The following is a 21,286-nucleotide window of genomic DNA, read 5'->3' as shown; positions in this document are numbered from 1 at the left end:
CTTCGCCTCTTTCCCCCTGAGGTCGGGTGCCTGCTTCACCTCTCCCCCCCAGGCCCTGCCCGCTGCTCGTTCTTCTCCATCCCCTCACCACCCTCAGTCACCCTTAAGGCAGGAAAAGGTGGGAGGGCCATGGCCCCCTGGTCTCCCCTGTTCTGGCACTCCTGGAACACGTTCTCTGATGATGACCCAGGTGCTCCTCTGCATCAGTCACCTTGTTAAACTCTGGATCCTGACCCCCCTTGGGGAGCTCATCTTCCGAATGCCGGCAGAGGATTCACGCAGCTGTGTCTATTTGGGACGAGGGTTCTGTGGGAGCCCCTCGTATGATCGGGGCCTGTCAGCAGGGACCAGTGCACAAGAAATGGCTAAACCCTTTAACACAGACTGGGCACTAATTCTGCCTTCTGTAGGTACAAATCTCCCCTTGACGTCAATGGCAGATCTGTCCGAGCAAGGACGACAGGATCAGGCAGTGAATCCAGGGCTGGATGCATCAGGCATCAGCTACATAGTACAAAAGGTGTGGCACTGGGGAACAGAACCAAGGCCTCATCTCCATCATTATAGGCCTCTAGCACTTGAACTGCGAGAGATTCTCCATTAGCTGGCAATAACGATTTAAGGTGTATAATCTCTGCAGGTGAGTGGTGGGTCTGGACACGATCCAGGAACACTGCAATTGGGGCTGGAGGCGGAGTGCACATAGAGACACCGGGATGCAGTGGCTGCAGCTTTCTCTCACTAGCCTTTGCTTGTGCTGACCGCCCTGATCCCACTCTCTCTGTGGCTTGGGCCTGCCTCTGTTCCAAATAACTCCCAGCAGCCCCAGGAACAAACAACAGCAGAGGCTACTTCTCTTAGGGTTCCCAAAGCTCCCAGATTGGCTGGGAGTCTCCCAGAAAGGGCCTCGATCTCCTGGTCCCTACTGAAGCCCATCCAGGAGATGTCCGGTGGGTGGCACAGTGGGGCTAAGGCAGGCTCCCTACCTGCCCTAGCTCCGCGTGGCTTCCAGGAAGCTGTGACAGGTCCCTCTAGCTCCTAGGTGCAGGGGCGGCCGGGGGTCTCTGCGCGGTGCCCCCGCCCCGAGCGCCAACTTCACAGCTCCAATTGGCCAGGAACCGCAGCCAATGGGAACTGCGGGGGCAGTGCCTGCAGGCAGGGGCAACGTGCAGAGCCTCCTGGACACCCCTGAGCCTAGGAGCCAGACATGCCAGTCACTTCCTGGAGCCGCCTGAGGTAAGCGCCGCCCGGCCGGAGCCTGCACCCTGAACCCCCGCACTGTGCCCCAACCCCCTGCCCCATCCCTGAGCCCCCTCCCGCACCCAAACGCCCTCTCACAACCCAACCTCCTGCCCCAGGCTCAGCCCGGAGCCCCCTCCCACACTCTGAACCCCTCAGATCCACCCCCCAGCCCAGAGACCCCATTCCCTCCCACACCCCAATCCCCTGCCCCAGCCTGGTGAAAGTGAGTGTGGGTGAGGGAGAGCGAGCGATTGAGGGAGGGGGGATGGAGTGAGCGGGGGTGGGGCCTCGGAGAAGGGGCGGGGCAGGGACATGGCCTCGGGGAAGGGGCGGGCAAGGGTGTTTGGGTTTGTGCGATTACACAGTTGGCAGCCCTAACTCCTCTACGGAAGAAGCCAAGCGCAGCTCTCTTGCAAAGCAGCGCTGAGTACCGTGGTGGGCTGCTTCAGAAGCAATGGAGGGGATTCTGGGCTGCGCACTCTTCACAAAGGCGCAGAAATTAGAGGTGAAAAACATTATATGATAAGTGGAACTAGAGTGCCCAGTTTCAGGAGGGGCCCAATTTTGGGTTGCACCAGTGGCCCAGCAAGCCAAGCCCAGCCAGGTTCCTTACACAGAAATTGTAGAAGCAGAAGCTAAGCATGTAACACTAGCCACCCCGCAGGCTTCACAAAGATCTCTTTCCCACGGCTTGGCCTGCCTGCCATGTCGCTTTTTGCTAATGAAACAGAAAACACTGGTCATCTGATTCCCCCCCATCCTCCAAACACAGGTCTCTGCAGCCAGCTATAAGACAGGCCTGTACTAAGAGCAGCTGCTCACCCGGGCCCTTGATCCTGCAACTCATGGTGCATGTGGGCAGACACCAGCCGCAACGTGAGTGCCAGGGTCTACCCACGCACAGCCAGTTCCAGGATCAGGGCCCGGGCTGTCTGCAGAGAGAACGTTGGGCACGCAAAATGAGGCGGATGAAGCCTCACCAATGGAAAGAGAAGACGACAAGGAGATAGTGAACCGGTGTGTAATACCATAGAGGCGATACGGACACTGGTGCGACCGCTGCTGGAACACTGCGTCCAGTTCTGGTGTCCACAATTCAAGATGGAGGCTGATAAATTGGAGCGGGTTCAGCAAAGAGCCAGTAAAATGATTAAAAGATTGGAAAACCGGCCTTACGGTGATAGACTCAAGGAGCTCAATCTATTTAGCTTAACAAAGAGAAGGTTAAGGTGAGACATGATTACAGACTTTAACGACCTACATAGGGAACAAATATTTAATAATGGGCTCTTCAATCTAGCAGAAAAAGGTATAACACAGTCCAAAGGCTGGAAATTGAAGCTAGACAAATTCAGACTGGAAATAAGGTGCAAGTTCATATCAGTGAGGGTAATTAACCATTGGTACAAATGGATGTGGTGGATTCTCATCACTGCACACTTTTAAATCAAGATCTGCTCTAGTTCAAACAGTAATTAATTCAGGGAAGTCCTATGGCCTGTGTTATACAAGAGGTCAGACTAGATGATCAAAACGGTCCCTCCTGGCTTTATAATCTATGAATCCCTATGGAAGCACAAAGCATGGAACGACATTACAAACACACTGACATTTACGACATTACAAACACACTGACATTTACTACTTGACCTCGACCCTGTCCTGAATTCATGGGAACAGGATCTGACCCAGTGTTTCCAATGACTATGTATCTATGCAGGCTGCACGGAACTACCGCAATGATGCTAAATTTCAATGTAGGTCACTGCTCTAATGGCTCTGGGGCAGAGGTGGTTTTCCCATGTGAAGGGACCAGAAATCTTCATGAGGTTCTCCTGCTAGAACTCCCAGGGAAGCATCTTCTCAGCAGGGAGGAATTGAGAGCTGGCAGGAGGCGAGGCCTCCCAACTCCACAGATCCAGGGGATCCATGAGGAAAGGGAACCCCATAATTCATGGCAGCAGGAACAGACCTGTCAGCGTTGGCTCCCATGCCACGCTGCTCTGCTGTCCATTTCGCCATGCAGCATGGCTCCTTTGTAGCAGCTGGGGATAGCATCCTACAGGAGGTGAAGCTGCTTTGGGAATCTTTAACTCCAGACGGGACTGCCAGGTGGAAATCCATGGGGCTGAATAAAAGTTCCGGCCTGTGTGAATGGCCAAGCCCATTGTGCTACCTTCTTCTGTGCTCAGCCAAGCTCTGGGACACGTCTTCTGCATGGTGTAGTGCTGCTTTCTTCCCTTGCATGCTCTGAAGGGAGTTGAGCCTGAGTGAGGTCCCCTCTGCCTGCATAAGCCGAAGGGACAATCTGGGACACCAGGCTCAAATTCTGCAACCTCTCTAAAACACATGGAGCCATGCACTGGCATAACAGAGAGCAAGATTTGGCCCTGTGAACATGCCAAAGCTAACTGCACTCCTCCTATTGCAGAAAAAAAGTGCTAATGAACGTTGGGATAGCACCACTGGACAAGTGTTATTCCCATTGTAAACTCCTCTTCTCGGGGTTTTAGAACTTGGATGGGAACCTTGATCTGGACTGGATCTGGACTGATAAAACTGAGTGTGGATTTTAACTAAGGAGAGCAAAAAAGGAAGTTACACCTCATAAGCCAGAGGACTCCAAATGTGCTTCCTGCTGCACCACTGAGGTCAGTTTCTGCATCGTGCTCTTCCATAGCGGTTTGGTGTTTGCTACAGTAAGGGACGATATAGGCCCATCTTTAGTTCCAAAGATACTTTAGCAAATGAAGACCTGTTACTTTGTCTGAGCTTCTGCATCACAGAGTATATTTTGTCTAGATCAGGCCCCTCTTTTATAATATCTCCAAGTACATACTTAAGCTATCAAACCGGACAATTACCATAATGAACGCAAGCTAGAATTAGTTGTGTTCACCTCATTTGCCCGTATCTAGTTGTCTCCTCTCTAGGGGCATGATCGCCCACTGCCCTGCACCTTGCATCAACACCTACACACCTGTGCCGAAGTGGGCATAAAGCTCTACCAGCATTTCATAACCCCACTCACTTTGTACAGACTTAAATGACAACACACGGTACAGGGCCGTGGAAAAACCGGGCTGCAGATCCATGCACGCTGCACTAAAGACATATTCACTGACTTTGTGTAGTCCAAGATAGGTGTCCAGTGGAAGCCAGGAGAGGACTATCTTGTGATTAATTATTGCTCATTTCAAACAGTGGATTTGGAAGCACTCTTTGCATCCCATGCTCAAACAGAAGCCAGCAGGAACTTGTTCCATTGGAAGTCGTTCCATTCAGTCATTTGGCCAAATTTTGAACCACTTGGAAACTACGTGTCCTAGATTAATGAAGGAAATGGAACTCTTGAGGTCCAAGCTTCAGTTTGATTCTGACGCAATGAGCCCAGGACTGCTCTGCGTTCCGCTTTTCCGTCTGTCTATTTTGGGTCATCCCAGGAAATGAGGTATGAATGACTTCCACAGGAGAACCTCTATTGTTTGTCTAGCACAGACATTATAGGAATTGTATCAGTCACACCAGCTCGGCACATCAGATTCTCCGCATCTCTTTACATGATGGTATTTGCTACATGATACCTTATTCCTCCCTACTCCCGTGCCCCACAAGTGACTGGCTGATGGTGAGAGAGTCTTAAGTACTTGGGTAACGTGGCATAATGGTTAAAAGCAAAAACATTGTGTCTTTGCCCCTTCCTCCCCCAATGTGTTGTTTTCCTGAAGCAGAGACACAACTTACCTTTCCTCCAGGAGGTATTTTACAGAAACAAATTCACCCACCTGTGATGCTGTCTGATTAAAGATGACTATTTATACATTGATATTACCACTGTTATATAATTTATAACCACAAATCTTGTACAAAGTGTATCATGTAAGGTGTCGATGGAAAAGTTACAGTCTATCAAGTATGATTATCCTGGTTAAATCCATGTATCATCTTTATAGCAGACATTATGACTATTGGCTATGGAACCCTGTGCTGTATTCCCGGGAGACACCCAACAGATGGATTTCCATCAGGGCTAGACAGCTCTGTACTGATGGTCCATCAAGGACACTCAGCTCTCACAATGGGCGATTGAAGAAGCTCATCCCGCCCAGCAGGTCTTCCTGCGGATGCCTCAGACAGCAAGGAGCCAATGACTACTTCCCTGTGATGCAGCAAACCATGTAAAAACATCTGATATGCTCATGTGACCCTAGACTCCATCTTGGGCCAGTAATTTTCCACACACAGTGGCTGTGGGCTTTGTTTGGGACGGTAATTTTCCATGCACATGGCAGAGGATATAAAAGACCCCTGAGAGATCTCCATTTTGCCTCTTTTTCTGCTCTAATCCTCTGGACTGTGGATTTACAAAAAATGGAGCATCTTGAACTATGGACTGAGGACCTTCCAGTCTTTTGGAAGTTACCAGAGACACCTTACAAGCCAGCAAGCTATTCTGGCTTTGCAATCATTTGTATGTATATCGTCTGTTAATCATTTATAACCCTCTTCTTTTCTTTTATTATTAAAATCTTTAGTTAGTTTACTAAGGATTGACTGGAGCATGATATTTGAGTAAGATCTGAGATTCGTATTAACCTGGGGACACGTGTCTGATCCTTTGGGAGTTTGTCACATCTGGTGACAAAGGTTTTCAATAACCTCTCACTATATTAGATTGGGTTGCCTAGATGGGAGCCAAGGGCTGGAGTGCCTAAGGGGGACTTTGTTTGGCTTCTGGTTAATTGGTGTGGTGCTGCAGAAGCTCTTTTGTTACTGGTTTGGAGAATCTAAGTATAGAGTAAACCACTAGCTCTGGGGATTTGTCTGTCCTATTTCATGCAGTCTTCCCTGAGTGTGACATTTTCAGTGTGGCCCATCCCGGTCACCCAGTCACAGCACCACTGATATGCAACATGCAGCCACCTCTGGTGTGAAACATGACACACTACAGAGGACTGGACTCTCGAGGTCCCTTCCAGTCCAATGATTCTATAAGCCCTCACCTATTCACTTATAGTGCTTACAAGAAGTGGAAGATTGGACAAATGACCAGGGAAGAGTATAATAGTATTATGCTTGCCTGGATTGCTCAGGCATGCAGGAGTGAAATCAGGAAGGCCAAATCACACCTGGAGTTGCAGCTAGCAAGAGATGTTAAGAGTAACAAGAAGGGTTTCTTCAGGTATGTTAGCAACAAGAAGAAAGTCAAGGAAAGTGTGGGCCCCTTACTGAATGAGGGAGGCAACCTAGTGACAGAGGAAAAAGCTAATGTACTCAATGCTTTTTTTGCTTCTGTCTTCACGAACAAGGTCAGCTCCCAGACTACTGGACTGGGCAGCATAGCATGGGGAGGAGGTGACCAGCCCTCTGTGGAGAAAGAAGTGGTTCGGGACTATTTAGAAAAGCTGGACGAGCACAAGTCCATGGGGCCGGATGCACTGCATCCAAGAGTGCTAAAGGAGTTGGCTGATGTGATTGCAGAGCCATTGACCATTATCTTTGAAAACTCATGGCGATCAGGGGACGTCCCAGACAACTGGAAAAAGGCTAATGTAGTGCCCATCTTTAAAAAAGGGAAGAAGGAGGATCCTGGGAACTACAGGCCAGTCAGCCTCACCTCAGTCCCTGGAAAAATCATGGAGCAGGTCCTCAAGGAATCAATTCTGAAGCACTTAGAGGAGAGGAAAGTGATCAGGAACAGTCAGCATGGATTCACCAAGGGCAAGTCATGCCTGACTAGTCTAATTGCCTTCTATGATGAGATAACTGGCTCTGTGGATGAGGGGAAAGCGGTGGACGTGTTGTTCCTTGATTTTAGCAAAGCTTTTGACACGGTCTCCCACAGTATTCTTGCCAGCAAGTTAAACAAGTGTGGGCTGGATGAATGGACTATACGGTGGATAGAAAGCTGGCTAGATTGTCGGGCTCAATGGCTCCGTGTCTAGTTGGCAGCTGGTATCAAGTGGAGTGCCCCAAGGGTCGGTCCTCAGGCCGGTTTTGTTCAGTATCTTCATAAATGATCTGGAGGATGGTGTGGATTGCACCCTCAGCAAGTTTGCAGATGACACTAAACTGGGAGGAGAGGTAAATACGCTGGAGGGTAGGGATAGGATACAGAGGGACCTAGACAAATTGGAGGATTGGGCCAAAAGAAATCTGATGAGGTTCAACAAGGACAAGTGCAGAGTTCTGCACTTAGGACGGAAGAATCCAATGCACCGCTACAGACTAGGGACCAAATGGCTCGGCAGCAGTTCTGCGGAAAAGGACCTAGGGGTGACAGTGGACGAGAAGCTGGATATGAGTCAGCAGTGTGCCCTTGTTACCAAGAAGGCCAATGGCATTTTGGGATGTATAAGTAGGGGCATAGCGAGCAGATCGAGGGACGTGATCGTTCCCCTCTATTCGACATTGGTGAGGCCTCATCTGGAGTACTCTGTCCAGTTTTGGGCCCCACACTACAAGAAGGATGTGGATAAATTGGAGAGAGTCCAGCGAAGGGCAACAAAAATGATTAGGGGACTGGAACACATGACTTATGAGGAGAGGCTGAGGGAACTGGGATTGTTTAGTCTGCGGAAGAGAAGAATGAGGGGGGATTTGATAGCTGCTTTCAACTACCTGAAAGGGGGTTCCAAAGAGGATGGATCTAGACTGTTCTCAGTGGGAGCTGATGACAGAACGAGGAGTAATGGTCTCAAGTTGCAGAGGGGGAGGTTTCGGTTGGATATTAGGAAAAACTTTTTCACTAGGAGGGTGGTGAAACACTGGAATGCGTTACCTAGGGAGGTGGTAGAATCTCTTTCCTTAGATATTTTTAAGGTCAGGCTTGACAAAGCCCTGGCTGGGATGATTTAGTTGGGGATTGGTCCTGCTTTGAGCAGGGGGTTGGACTAGATGACGTCCTGAGGTCCCTTCCAAATCTGATATTCTATGATTCTATGATTTTTAAATGGCCATTTACAGATTAATTTATGGGAAACAGTTGGACTTTCAGACATTTACCTCTTCTAAGCATTTCTCATGTTCTCGATTCTTTTGACATTCATTTACCTTTATCGTCTCGCTGAAGGCTGAAACTCAGCCATTCCCCGCAGCACAGTCGAGAGGTATGTTTTTATTTTTAGTCCTGTTTCATTGGCAGATTTCTTGCTTATTTAATAAATGATGCTCGTGGGTTGCTGATTAGTATTAATCTACAGTATCCTCTGCTGTATTATGCTTGCCTGGACTCTTCATTATCATAAAATCCGGGGGCAGGACGTTCACATTCCTAAATAGCATTAGCATGTCTCATTTCCAAGTCTTTTTGTTATATTTCAAAAGGAGCCCAGCGTGTCTTGTGTGCAAAGACACATCTTAAAGATGACCCACAAATAGAGCTTTAAAGCATCCAACTGCTTCAGAAATGTAGGCACCAAATACCGCAAATGTCTAGAGTTGTCGGGGTACATTCACTGTGCTAGCAGCTTAAAATTTACCATGCTTTCCTTTCTTATTTAGGTGCCAGTTCCTACCCTGGAGACTTTCCACCATAGACAGGAAAAGGATGGGAGAACGGGCATGTTGTTATCCCTATTTTATACATGGGGAGGTGATGCACAGAGAGGTTAAGTGACTTGTCCATGATCACGGAACAAGGAGGTTGCAGAGCCAGGGTCAGAACTCGGATCTCCTGCAGCTGTCTAGCCGTCTTAGTTCTTTATCTCTGCGCAGGCACGTCCTGCTCACCTTGAAGAGTTAAAAGAACAAGAGCAGCAGCAAACCCTGCACCTGGACTGCTGAGTTCACGTTCCCACGTTGAGCAAGGTTTGAGACACCTCCAGCCCACGCCACCCCTCAGGGCTTTCTTTGGTTCTAAATGTGCTTTCGCCAGGAGGCTCTGTGTAGCAAGCAGAAGCCCACTGAAGTCCAGTAGGACTGGAGGGCACAGGGTCTGTCATGCCCACCTACAGTTCTCAACCTTCCTGTTGCTTAAGTACCTTTTCCAAGCAGTATCTAACTGGCCCCTGTTGCCATAGTGACGGGCAGTATTTATCCTCACAATGCCCCAGCAAGGCTGCCAATACCCCCATGGTACAGATGGGGAACTGAGGCTAAGTGACTTGTCCAAGGTAACACAGGGAGTCTGTGGCAGAGCAGGGAGTCTCCCACATTCCAGGCTAACACTATAACCATGGGTCTGTCCTTCCTCTTACTGAGTCAGTAGCCCGCAGGGGGGACCTTTCAAGTGGTTTACACATGTGAGCCTTTTGTGGAGAGTTTTGCTTCAACTGGTTATTTCCCCTCTCACCACCGATTTTAAATCTTGCTTTTTGGGTTACCATATGCCCCAGAGACTGCTGGTGAGGGCCAAGCTCTGTTATCTGCCATGCTGTCTGTGGAGAAGGCCGTGGTTAGAGCTGGCTACATCGCTTATTGTTGTCAGTTAGGTGCCCGTGTGCTGTCCGTATGCTGGCCCAGCCCTGCGCAGATAGTTGGTTCAGGAGACCTCGATCATATTACCCAGAAAGAATGACCACTGGCACAGTTCAGTGATAAAGGCACTCGGCCAGGTTTATTGCCCTCACGACACAGTACTAGCGCCCTGGCTCCAGGGTTACAGGGACACTAACACACGAGTGTCCAGTGGCAAGGAACGGGTTAGTCAGCAGCGGGAATTTCTGCTGTCCCCAAGGCCACACAAAGGGTTAAGGCGAAGCATCCCAATATTTATAGACGGAGACAAACAACTCTCATACCATCTTATGTATTTCATGACATCTGCTTGTTACCTCCCCTTGTATCATGATCCAGGTGTCTCCGGCACAACATCCCTGTTACCTCTAGCAGACCCAATTATCTGGCGCTAGGCCAGGATGTCCCTGCACTAAGTTTTTGGAGTGTGTTCTCGCATGTACCCAATATCTGTCGCTTCTTAGGAGTGCCTGTGTTTTAGTGACACTGGAAATGCTTTTGCAAAGGTCATATAGTGAACTTGTAAACATCTGCTTTAATATATGGCCTGAGTTTGGTTCACAGCCTCTTGTGCAGGCCTCAGATCTTGCACCAGGCCCCGTGCTCCAGGCTCTCTTTCTCTCCTACAGTTACAGACTCTTAAAAGCCGAAGCCAGTGGGGTATATGGATGCTCAGCTCCCCTGAAAAGCAGGCTGCAAGTGACTGGCCTTGGCTTTCAGGCTGCACTCAGCCCGCTAGCTCACACCCCTCTAGTCAGTGGCTGGAGCGATATGAATTCTGCAGAGCATCTAATGCAATCTGCCCAGAATGTCTTACCTGTGGTCCCGGGTCACCTTGTGGTCCTTGAGATCCAGGAGGTCCAGCCACACCAGTCTTCCCCGGGAATCCAACCTGCCCTTTAAATCCGCCCAAGCCAGGAATTCCCTTGGCCCCCTGAGAATGCCAAACAGAAAGTGGGTCAGAGACTTCCCTTCAAATACAAACGAGTATAGACGCGCCCCCCGGAAGATGGGGGTTTGCAAAGGCCTACCGAGAACATGCTTTCAGTGGGATTACTGACAGTGGGAAATATATTAACCCTTTACATCTGGTTGTCCTATTAATAATGCAGTGAAATGATTTGAATGTGTGTGTGGGGGGGGGAAGGGATGCCCTTTGCCAGCACAGACGCAGTGCTTAGTTAATCCATCCCTTGCACTCACTACAGAGTTATGTCTCTGTGCCATGCCCTCTGCTGTAATGGTCAAAACAGCAGGACAAATACATTTGCATCAGATGAAACTCCCAGAGCAACCTTGTTATCTCAGAGAAACTCTCGCCAAAGAGCCCCCCTATGCTAAGAGACTAATGGGGGTGGGGAAATTTTCTTGACAATACCCATTTCCATTCCCCTGTCAATGCCAGGTGCAGGTGGGTACAGCCTCTGCTAAGGAACAATGTTGATGGTCTTGGCATCTGAACTCTTCTATTTACCCACAGAACAGTGACTAACCATCTAGGTGCTCACCTGGGTCCCATCACTGAGTACCTCACAGATGTACTGATCCTCACAACCCCCGCTGAAAGGTAGGGCTGTGCTTTTATCCCCATTGTACAGACGGAGAATTGAGGTGCAATGTAGATTAAGTGACTCACCTAAGGTCAGGCAGGGAGTCTATGCCAGAGCCAGAAATTAAACCCAGGTCTTGGGAGTCCAAGTCCTGTGCCCTTTCTACTAGACCATCCTGCCTGCCAGTGCCTGCCCTGCCAATGTGCTTCCACCCTCTAGTGTGCCCATCTGTAGGTCTGAGAGGGTTGTTCAGACTTCCTGGCCCATTTAATCCCCGACCTTTCTTCAGAGGCTGCCACCAAACGTGCCGATTGTGACAGTGTTCACAATGGCCACACCCTCATTACTTTGTGACATGGACACCATCCAGCTGAGGGCGCTAAAGTGAGATGCCCAACTCATTTAACATATGCCACCCAACACCCCCTGAAGGGAAACATGCTTCTCACTCCCCACGGCTGGATGAGTCAGCAAGCCCAGAGGTGGAAAGGCTCAGTTATCAATACTTGAGCCATTAAATGCACACTAATCTGCACTAATGAGAATTCTCCTGAAGTTGCTAGGAGAAGAGAGAGAAGAACTTGAAGGAGGTGGAGGGGAAGACCTCAGTGACTCAGCCAGACTGCATTTCTAATTCATGCAGCTGTTTCTTTTGAACACTAAAAATAGAAGCCCATCCATCTAAAGTAAAAGAGAGTCACATTAAACTATTCTGAAGGGAGAGTCAGCTCCTTCCCTCCCCCTCCCCAATTGCTCCAAAGCAAAGCTCTCTTGGGAATGAGATGGAGTGTGAGTCAGTCGGGTCACTGAGTGTTGGAGGATCAAGACGGGAGCCCCCCGACATGATTGATGCAATGCATTCCCCCGCCCAACAGAGCCTGGTTTCCCATTTAGCACAAGTGACCCCCGGTGACTCTCAGTTTAATTGTATCTCAGGCGCTGACTTGCATAAGCTCGTGCGTGGCCGCAATGCAAAGGAGGCGCTCACAAGAGTGGGTGGCAGGCTGGGTAGCCACAAGGCTAGAACTTCTAAAGCAACCTAGCAAGAAAAAAGTATGAAACTCTTCTTCTCTCTCTTCTTTTATAGGATCCCATGGTCAAGCTAGTCCTGATCCATGGTCCATCCACACCAGAATCCCGTCTCCAACAGGGTCCAAACAGATGCTTCAGAGGAAAGTGCAAGAAACCCACAGTAGGAAGAAGCGGGATAATCTGCTCCCAATGAAGGTGTCCTCCTAATCCCTAGCAGAGATTGAACTGAGCCCTGATGCACTGAGGTTTTATTTCCCTTTCCAAATTTTTTTGCATTAACCATTAAAACTCTGGATATTTTTGCTATCTATATAGAGGTCCAACTTCCTCTGACTCTTGGCAATGGTTTGGCCTCAACAGCTTCCTGTGGCAATGAGTTCCACAGCCCAATTACACACTGAGTGAAAAAAAATGCTTCCTTTGATCAGTTTTGAATGTGCCACTTTTAATTTAACTGCATGTCTCCTTGTCCTTGAGAAGTGAGACTGGGAGAAAAGAAGCTCTCAATCTACTGTCTCTATCCTCTTCATTATTTTAAATAGCTTTATCATGTCCCCTCTTATTTATCTCCTTTCCCAGGTAAACTATGCTCTCTTTCTCTCTTCAACCTGCTCCCTTAATCTCTTCTCCCCTCCCTGTAGCTTTCTATCCTTCTGCATTTCCCCTCGCTAGTTAGTAGCAGACAGGCAGGTATGCTACGTTAATTGTGTTACTAATACATCTGCATTGTCGTTGAGCAATTCTGATGGCTGGAATTTTAAGAGCTGAATTTGTCCATAGCCTGGATTTCAAAGTTTAAAAAAAAACCAATATACTTGAGTTTTGATAAGCCTTGATAATGACACCATTTAGAAACACCATTTACGGCGAAGAAGAGAAACAGACCGCATGAATTCTCCTTCAGATAAATTTCCAACACGCATAATAATGCCCCAATTCGATTGTGACAAGAATAGAGTGTGTGCAATTCAATTCAGGGGAATTTTTCTGTAATGTGAGAAAATCTGTAAAGGTGAACAGAAAAGCTGTTTTAATGTCAAAAACTCTTTAGGGTACAAAAGCAGCAATAATCTAGATATGGGTGTAGTCTGCAACTGCAGAGAATAAATGAACGGCTCCAGTGACTGGCCAAGGGAAATACAATAGAGCTGGTTGGAAAATTTGCATCCCACCAGTTAACCATCAGAAAATGTTTCAACAAAACCAAATTATTATTTTTTTTTTCCGCAAAATTGTTTCAGGGAATGAGCGACGGCATGGATCACTCGGTGATGCCCTGTTCTATTCATTCCCTCTGAGGCACCTGGCACTGGCCACTGTCAGAAGACAGGATACTGGGCTAGATGGACCTTTGGTCTGACCTAATCTGGCCATTCTGATGTTCTTATGTAATTTTGACAAAATTGCATTTAGAGAAAACAATGGGAAAAAACATTTAGAACGTGTCAAAACATCCCATTTCAACCTTTCTGCAACAAATCTTCCACTTTTTCATTTCAAAATGACTTTTCATTTTGAAACTTAATTGTACATAAGACCAAGGAAAAGGGCTGAAAGTTAAACGAAACGTTTCAATTGACCCATAATGAATTGTTTTCCGGAATTTCAGTTCATAAAAAAATTCAAAATTTTGGCTTTTTTTCCCTGATTTGGGACCATTTAAAAAAAAAACACCAAGTTTCATGGGACAGGAAATCTGTTTGCCAACCTGCTCTAATAGACGTCCTTTCAGCACTAAGCCACAGACTATGATAATGTGGACTTCAAGCTGCAGCCATGCAGTGACTGATTTAATGGCCTACATGAAATGAATTGGTGGGTCTCAGTGTTATTCCAACTGGACAGTTGTCCATGTCCTCAAAACCATCCCCCCAATGGGCATTAGCAGAGAGTCTCTGTGGAGAAGCCCAGGACTGAATGTGCTAAGAGCCTGAACTTCCTTTTCAACCCTAGAGGTGGCACTAGAGGACAGCACCATTGATGGTGGGATAAAAAGGGGTCATCAAGCACCTACACTTGGCACCTTTCACCATCACTAAATTCACACATGCTCGTGCACGCACCATTATGAATGAGAAATTACAAATGCGGTGACATTATAAAACAATATAGCTGAGAAAAAGGCTCCCCTGGCATAGCACTGCCAGCCCCAAGCATTCACAAGTCAGGACCCCGGAAAAACAATAGATTGGCTTAAAAATCATGAGGCTTTAAAAACAACACCTTTTGGGTTTGCTTTACTTGCTTTCTGGTGTTTGAGCCTGTAGGTTTCACGTTTTCAAGCTTTTCTCCTCCACCACAGGGGGCAGAAGCTTAGCCTCAGTTCTTTAAATGAAAGTTGAGATTCTAAGGTAATCACGTGACTCTGGGAGCTGGGGCTTTAAGAAAAAACACCATATATATGGCAAGAAGACTCCGGATAAGTCATTAGAGTTGGCAGTCCCTGACATTATCCCCTCAGCAACTGCTAAGGAGCATGGGGAGGAGCTGCCAGAGTGTGCAGGGCGGGAAGAGTAGTTTGGGAGGAGAGCCAAGAAGGTTGGTGGAAGGGGAGCTAAGCAGTGAGGGTGTGGAAATCGAGGAGCATGAGAGAATTGTAGAGGTAGGCAGGGCTGGAAGAAGCAGGAGCACAAGTAGGCCAAGGGAGCATATGGGTTTAAAGTGGCCATGAATAAATTTAGACTGAAATTGAGAAGGTTTCCAACCATCAGAGGAGCGAGGTTTTGGAACAGCCTTCCAGTAGGAGTAGTGGGGACAAGAAGCCTAACTCATTTTCAGATGGAGCTTGGTAAGTTTATGAACTTCATAGAATCACAGAAATGTTGACCTCGAGAAGTCATCAAGTCCAGCCCCCCACATTGAGGTAGGACCAAATAACCCTAGACCACCCCTAACAGGTGTTTGTCCAACCTGTTCTTAAGAACCTCCAATGATGGGGATTTCACTGCCTCCCTTGGAAGCCTGTTCCAGAGCTTAACTTAGTTAGACAGATTTTCCTACTATCTAACCTAAATCTCCCCTGCTGCAGATTAAGCCCATTACTTCTTGTCCTACCGTCAGTGCACGTGGAGAACAATTGATCCCCATCCTCTTTTATAACAGCCTTTAACATATTGGAAGATGGTTTCTATTAAAGGATAAGCAACAGCCAAATCTAATCATCCTACTACGACTTATTTCTAAAATATTTAAACTTTAGCTCACATTCATAACCCACAACATTTCATATTCATTAACTGCCGCTGGCGTCAATGGAAGCAGGCTTGGCCCCCAAATTACCATTGTTATAGAGACAGACCTTGGGTGCACCAACGTGGCTACCTGCAATAGCAGGGCACTGGAGATGATGACCCAGGAGGACCCTTCCAGTTATGTTCCTACGGAGCAGGACTGTAGAGCAGGTGGATGGTGGGAACTTGACCTGCCAGCAGGCAGACAGCTTGGGAGGCAGGAGCGGGTATAGCGGACAGATGGGCAGGTGAGGATTACACACAGTGGCTGCACAGGAAGGGTAGATGGTAGGAAGGAGCAGAAGCAGCATGGGGGATAGGAGAAGAGGAGAGGCCAATGGGAAGAAGGGGAACAGGCAGCTGCGGGGAAATCAGGAGACATCTGGAGGTGCATCGAGGTGAACAGATTTGATTGAAAGCTTTCCAAGTCTTTCCCTACTTAGGAACTTTGGCTGAGGGGGCCTGGACCTCTTAAAAACATCCCCATTGTTACAACTGATGCAAATATTTGTGCAGAGGATGTTTTTTTCAAGCTCGTCCAGGGAGCTGCAAGGCTGGGAAGCATTTCCCTCCCCTGCCCTGCTCTGCTTTGGGTGCCATCACCATCTCACAGAACCTGGACCTCGAGTCCCGGCACAAAGAATGAAATAAATAAAAATGACACCCCTGCTGTAATTGACGAGCCTTCAGTATGAGCAGGCACGGCAGTGTAGATCACACCTCCTCACTTACACAGTGCCAGAGTTTTATTTACCTCTTATATCAGTACATCTGCAGAATACAGTGGACCCAATTCTTCAGGGGCTTAAACCAGTGTAAGTCAGGAGTGACTCCAGGGAGCAATTTAAATTAAACTGCATTAAATTGGTACGAATGAAAGGAGAATCAGGCCCAATATGTTGGGGGTAAAGAGTCTACGTTGTGTATATTTCAGTCCTTTAAGATCAATTGGCGATTCTACAAAAATGGCCCAGGGGTGCATACACCATATCATACCCCACCAGGGCGTCCACTCCAAGGCCTAATCTACACAAAGATTTTGTACCAGTACAACTATGTCAGTTAGGGGTGCAAAGTTTTACCAAAACATCCCCTAGTGTGGACGCAGTTATACCAGCATGAAGGTATCTTATACCAATATAGCGTATTCTCCTTTCTGCATAGGAACGGCTATGCTGGTATAAAGCACCTTTATGCTGCTATAACTGGATCCCCACTAGGGGATTTGTACCACTTTAACTATACCGAGCTAGATAAGGCAGTAGACCAACCCCAAGGGTTAAATGCATCACCACAGAGTGAACTTAAGGAGATATCTCCCCAAGTCCAAGCTTAATGCTTAAGACAGGTGACACTTGCCCTCTGAAAAGGGTACATGCGATCTAGCAGTGTATAATTTTGTTAACTCCACGTGATGGATGGTTCATTCAAAACATGGCCTCTCGGTGTTCTCTTGAGAGTACTAACCTTTTCTCCTTTCTCCCCAGAAACTCCCATGGGGCCATCTGCACCTGACATTCCTCGCTCACCCTGGAGGTAGACAAGAGAAAAGTCAAAGCCAAGGCATGACCCGCCCCGTCTGTCATTTACCAAGCGAGCTGTAATTCAGTGACTAGTGCACCTGCTATTTTTAATGGGCCCTAGTATCGCTTAACGCAGGAAAGAATCATTAGATGTCGCTAGGTTCCCCAAGATGGCAGATCTATTTTGGGAGAGTGAAAAATAAAGCATGGTGGGTTGTCAGCAACAAAACTCGAGGTTTCTGGTTTTCCTTATCAAACAAGCCAATTTCCCACACGTGCATGACATTCCACCCAGGTGCCAGACTGTCACAGGGTCAGGTATGTTGTCATTGCGCCCTATTGAATCAGTCGGTTGCAGTTTGCGTTTAGTAGAATCTGGTTAGTCCAGCAGAAATCTTGATGAGTAAGATGCAGCGTCTGCCTGACTCCCTCTGCGACCCCTCCAGCTGGGTGTGTCGCTGGCGGCAGACACATTGGCAAGTTACCAGCTCTGGTTTGACACAATGAGGGTCCGGTTTGATGCCGTTCAAGTCAATGGAAAGAACTCATTGACTTCAATGGGCTCCGGATCAGGCCCTGAGCGAGGGCTCAGAGCAAGCTAACTAATGCATTGGCTGGCAAAGCTTGACACCTTCCTCACCCAGGGCCGGCTCTAGGATTTTTGCCGCCTCAAGCAAAAAAAATTTTGGCCACCCCCACTTTTTTTTTTGTGGCCCCCCTGCCCCAACTCCACCCCTTCCCAATCTGTTCCCCAAATCCCTGACCCTGCCTCCTCCTCCGGACGTGCCGCATTCCCTCCCCCCACATTGCATCCTGCGGCTTCCCCACCAAAACTCCCCGCCCTAGCTCACCTCCGCTCCGTCTGCTCCCCTGAACATGCCGCTGCTCCACTTCTCCCCCCTCCCTCTCAGGCGAGGGAGAGGCAGGGCGTTCAGGGGAGCGGGCGGAGCGGAGGGGAGCGAGGGTTGGGGGGAGCGCAGGAAGTAATGGGTGGGGGGGGTAGAGGAACCGTTCCCCGCCCCAGCTCGCCTCCGCTCCACCACTGCTGCCTTCCCCGAGCATGCCGCCAATCGGCTTCTCCTTCCTCCCTCTCTCCCTCCCAGGCTTGCCGCGCCAAACAGCTGTTTTGCGTGCAGCAAGCCTGGGAGGGAGGGGGGAAAGCGGAGCGGAGGCGGCGGTGCGCTCAGGGGAGCAGGTGGAGGTGAGCTGGGGTGGCAGGGGCACATTTCTAGGGGCAGCATGGCCGGTGCCGGAATACTGCCCCTAGAAATGTGCCGCCCCGAGCACCTGCTTGTTCTGCTGGTGCCTAGAGCCGGCCCTGTCCCCACCCTCCCTGACCAGCCATGGAGGTAAGAAAAGAAAACAAAAATCAAGAACCAAACCCAGAACTCGTTGACAGACATTTTTTCTGTTGCTGTTCAAAAAGACCCCCCCCAACAGTGTTCACTAGGCAGGGGTGCTGGAACAATTTGTATAGTGGGGGTGCTGAGAGCCATTGAACCAAACTGGAAACTCTATACATGACAGGTTTCAGAGTAGCAGCCGTGTTAGTCTGTATCCGCAAAAAGAACAGGAGGACTTGTGGCACCTTAGAGACTAACCAATTTATCTGAGTATGAGCTTTCGTGAGCTACAGCTCACTTCATCGGCTGCAACTGTATATGATGGAAACCATTTCAAGCCAGGGGTTGCTGCCGCACTCCCTAGTTCCAGCACCTATGTCACTAGGCCTGGTCAACTGACCGAAATTTGCAGCCATTTAACTATATTTGGTAACAAACTGAATTTAAGCTAAAACCAGCCAGTCTGAAACCCATTTAAGCACGTCCACACACGAGCTTGCGCTGACTTAACTGCATCCATTTAGAAGCAGATTGTGTTAAATCAGTGTCATTTCTGTCCCTAGACAAGCCCATGGAGAGGGACATGGGCGTTGGGTAATTTAATTTCAGAGACCTGTAATGCCCGTACAAAGCTTCCATCTGAGAGAGAAGAGGGGCTTTCCCACTCACCTTTGGCCCAAGCAGTCCGTCTGACCCTGGTATCCCTGGTTTTCCAGGGCTGCCAGTCTCACCCTGCACGTGGAACAAGATACTGCAAATGTGAGCAGGTTGGGAACAGAAGGCACTGATTAGAAAGATGATGGGGCGGTTAATGCATGTGAAAACCTGATTTTTGCAATAGGTGTGATTAAACCTCCTCAAAACTGGTGAGTGGCTCCGCTGCCAACAGAATGGATCATGGGATGTGCGACGTCTGCTCTCAGACCTACGGGTAGCTTCTCGGGTTGGGTCTGAGACAGGTTGGCAGGACATGATGACAGGCTCTGTCATGGCCCAGTGCTGTGCCTGACCTGCAGATAACTAGGAGGACCTCATTGCCCTGAGCTGTCATGGGCGTTCACTTCACCTGCGCTAGATCCCCTTTAAACTAATGTTAAAAGGAGGAAGAACAATAAAAAGCCCTCACCTTTATTCCATCTGCACCAGGGCTACCCATCTGCCCGGGAAAACCAAGTAAGCCCTTGGAGAGAAATGACAGGTAGCTGGTAAAGATAAGTAGGACAAAACACAGTGATATCCACCCCTGTGCAAAGGGCCAGCATTAACTCATGCATGGCTTAACAGAGCCATTCTACAGATTTGTGTAAACACTGCACTGCTCTCTTCTTCACCTGCCATTTACCTACCTAGTGGAGTGGTCCATTTGCCATTTTCTACAATCATTCAGGTCAACCAGTTTTCATATTTGCTGCACCCCCCGGAGAATAGCCAAAGCACTCATTATTTCTGTGATGATGCCCGTTTCTTACCTTAGATCCTTTCCGTCCAAGGTCTCCAGTTATACCAGGATCACCTTTCGCTCCCTGAATAAAAGACAAAAAAATCAAGGTGTGGGTGTGTAGCGGGGCAGTTGTCCCACACAGGGAGGAAGGGTTGAAGCAGGCCAGACGAAGCCTGTGCAGAACCTTCCAATTAGAGGAGGGCTCACTAAAGCGAGCCAATTGGGAGGTGGCTTGTTGCAGTGGCCAATCAGGGCCAGCAGGGGCTATATATAAAGGGCTGCTCAACAGAGCAGAAGGAAGTCTCCCCTTGGCCTGCTAGGGAGAAGGACTGGCTGCCTAGGAGCACCATGGCTAGAGCAGTGCTAGGCAGGGTAGCAGAGAAGAAGGAGCTTCTGGCTGGCCGCTGCCAGACTGGGGCCCTGGAGGAAGGTCAGATAAAGTGTTAGGGCTGCCCCCACTTGCCCTGAGGGAAGCAGCCAAAACAGATTGCAGCTTGCCCCTGAAGCAAAGGACTAGACTGGTGACTGCAGCAGTCACCGAGGCGAGTGGCCGGACTATAGACTCCCGACAGGTCCAGAAGAGGACCCCGCAGTCCAGGGAGTGACGCAGGTCCCAGAGAGGTGGAGACAGCAAAGCGGGAGTAATGGTGAGTGAGACACCACCGGAGGAGGGCGCCCTGTGGAAGGACTTGAGCTAATTCCAGAATGGCCAGCAGGAGGCACCACGGTGGTGAGTCTTGCACTGCCCCAGTGTGTGTGTGTGAGATACACACACGTACACACAATGATATGCCACTAGAAAGTTAAAAATACAGCTCTCCTAACAGCATCATCTTCAATTTATATTGCCCCTTTCGCCCCAAAGGCTCCACTGCATTTTAGAAGCTGGTATAAAGGAATCATTTCCCCCACAGAAATGCAGCCACCTCTGGGATGGAAAACACAACAAAACACACGATAGAGGAGTACACTCGGACACAAAGTGACTCTTCCTCTTGGTAATTCTCTGTCGTCTTCGTGTCGCAAGCAATCTCCTGATTTCTACACAGCTGCCGGGAATATGGTTGGAGTGTGATGAGGCCGACAAAGTGCCATCACTCGTCACAGGGTGGCAGCTTGTTTTACGGGGACTCCCGATGCCGAGTGGATTGGAATAATGAACGGCCGTGAGTGTCTAGAGGTTTGGAAAGCTCATATCAGTGCTGCTACTGCAAACAGTTATTAGACAGGTTTCAGAGTAGCAGCCGTGTTAGTCTGTATTCGCAAAAAGAACAGGAGGACTTGTGGCACCTTAGAGACTAACAGATTTATTTGAGCATAAGCTTTTGTGGGCTACAGCCCACTTCATCGGATGTTATCCTGTTTGTGGAACGGGCAACTGGCTGATTTTTTTTCCCCCTTCTCCCCACTTCGGTTTTACCAGCGCTGTGGATATCGTGCTTGGAAGTAACATGCAGGTAAACGTCTG

The 21,286-nt window shown here is 48.7% G+C and overlaps 1 protein-coding gene across 1 annotated transcript in view; it reads right to left on the bottom strand.

Moving 5' to 3' along the window:
* LOC140911047 (uncharacterized) overlaps positions 1–19,901 on the bottom strand; it is a 36,984-nt gene extending 17,083 nt beyond the window's left edge. The window contains exons 1-5 of the mRNA XM_073343301.2: positions 19,847–19,901; positions 19,504–19,557; positions 19,047–19,109; positions 16,979–17,041; positions 10,517–10,633 (exon numbers count right to left, since the gene is read on the bottom strand). Of these exons, the coding sequence (XP_073199402.2) occupies positions 10,517–10,633; positions 16,979–17,041; positions 19,047–19,109; positions 19,504–19,533 (273 nt within the window). The 5' untranslated portion in view covers positions 19,534–19,557; positions 19,847–19,901. The remainder of the gene's footprint in view (positions 1–10,516; positions 10,634–16,978; positions 17,042–19,046; positions 19,110–19,503; positions 19,558–19,846) is intronic.
* Between the last annotated feature and the right edge of the window lie 1,385 nt (positions 19,902–21,286).

This window comes from Lepidochelys kempii, chromosome 1 (assembly GCF_965140285.1).
Source record: "Lepidochelys kempii isolate rLepKem1 chromosome 1, rLepKem1.hap1, whole genome shotgun sequence".
Lineage (NCBI taxonomy): Eukaryota > Metazoa > Chordata > Testudines > Cheloniidae > Lepidochelys > Lepidochelys kempii.
This window is presented reverse-complemented; position numbering and strand designations above follow the sequence as displayed.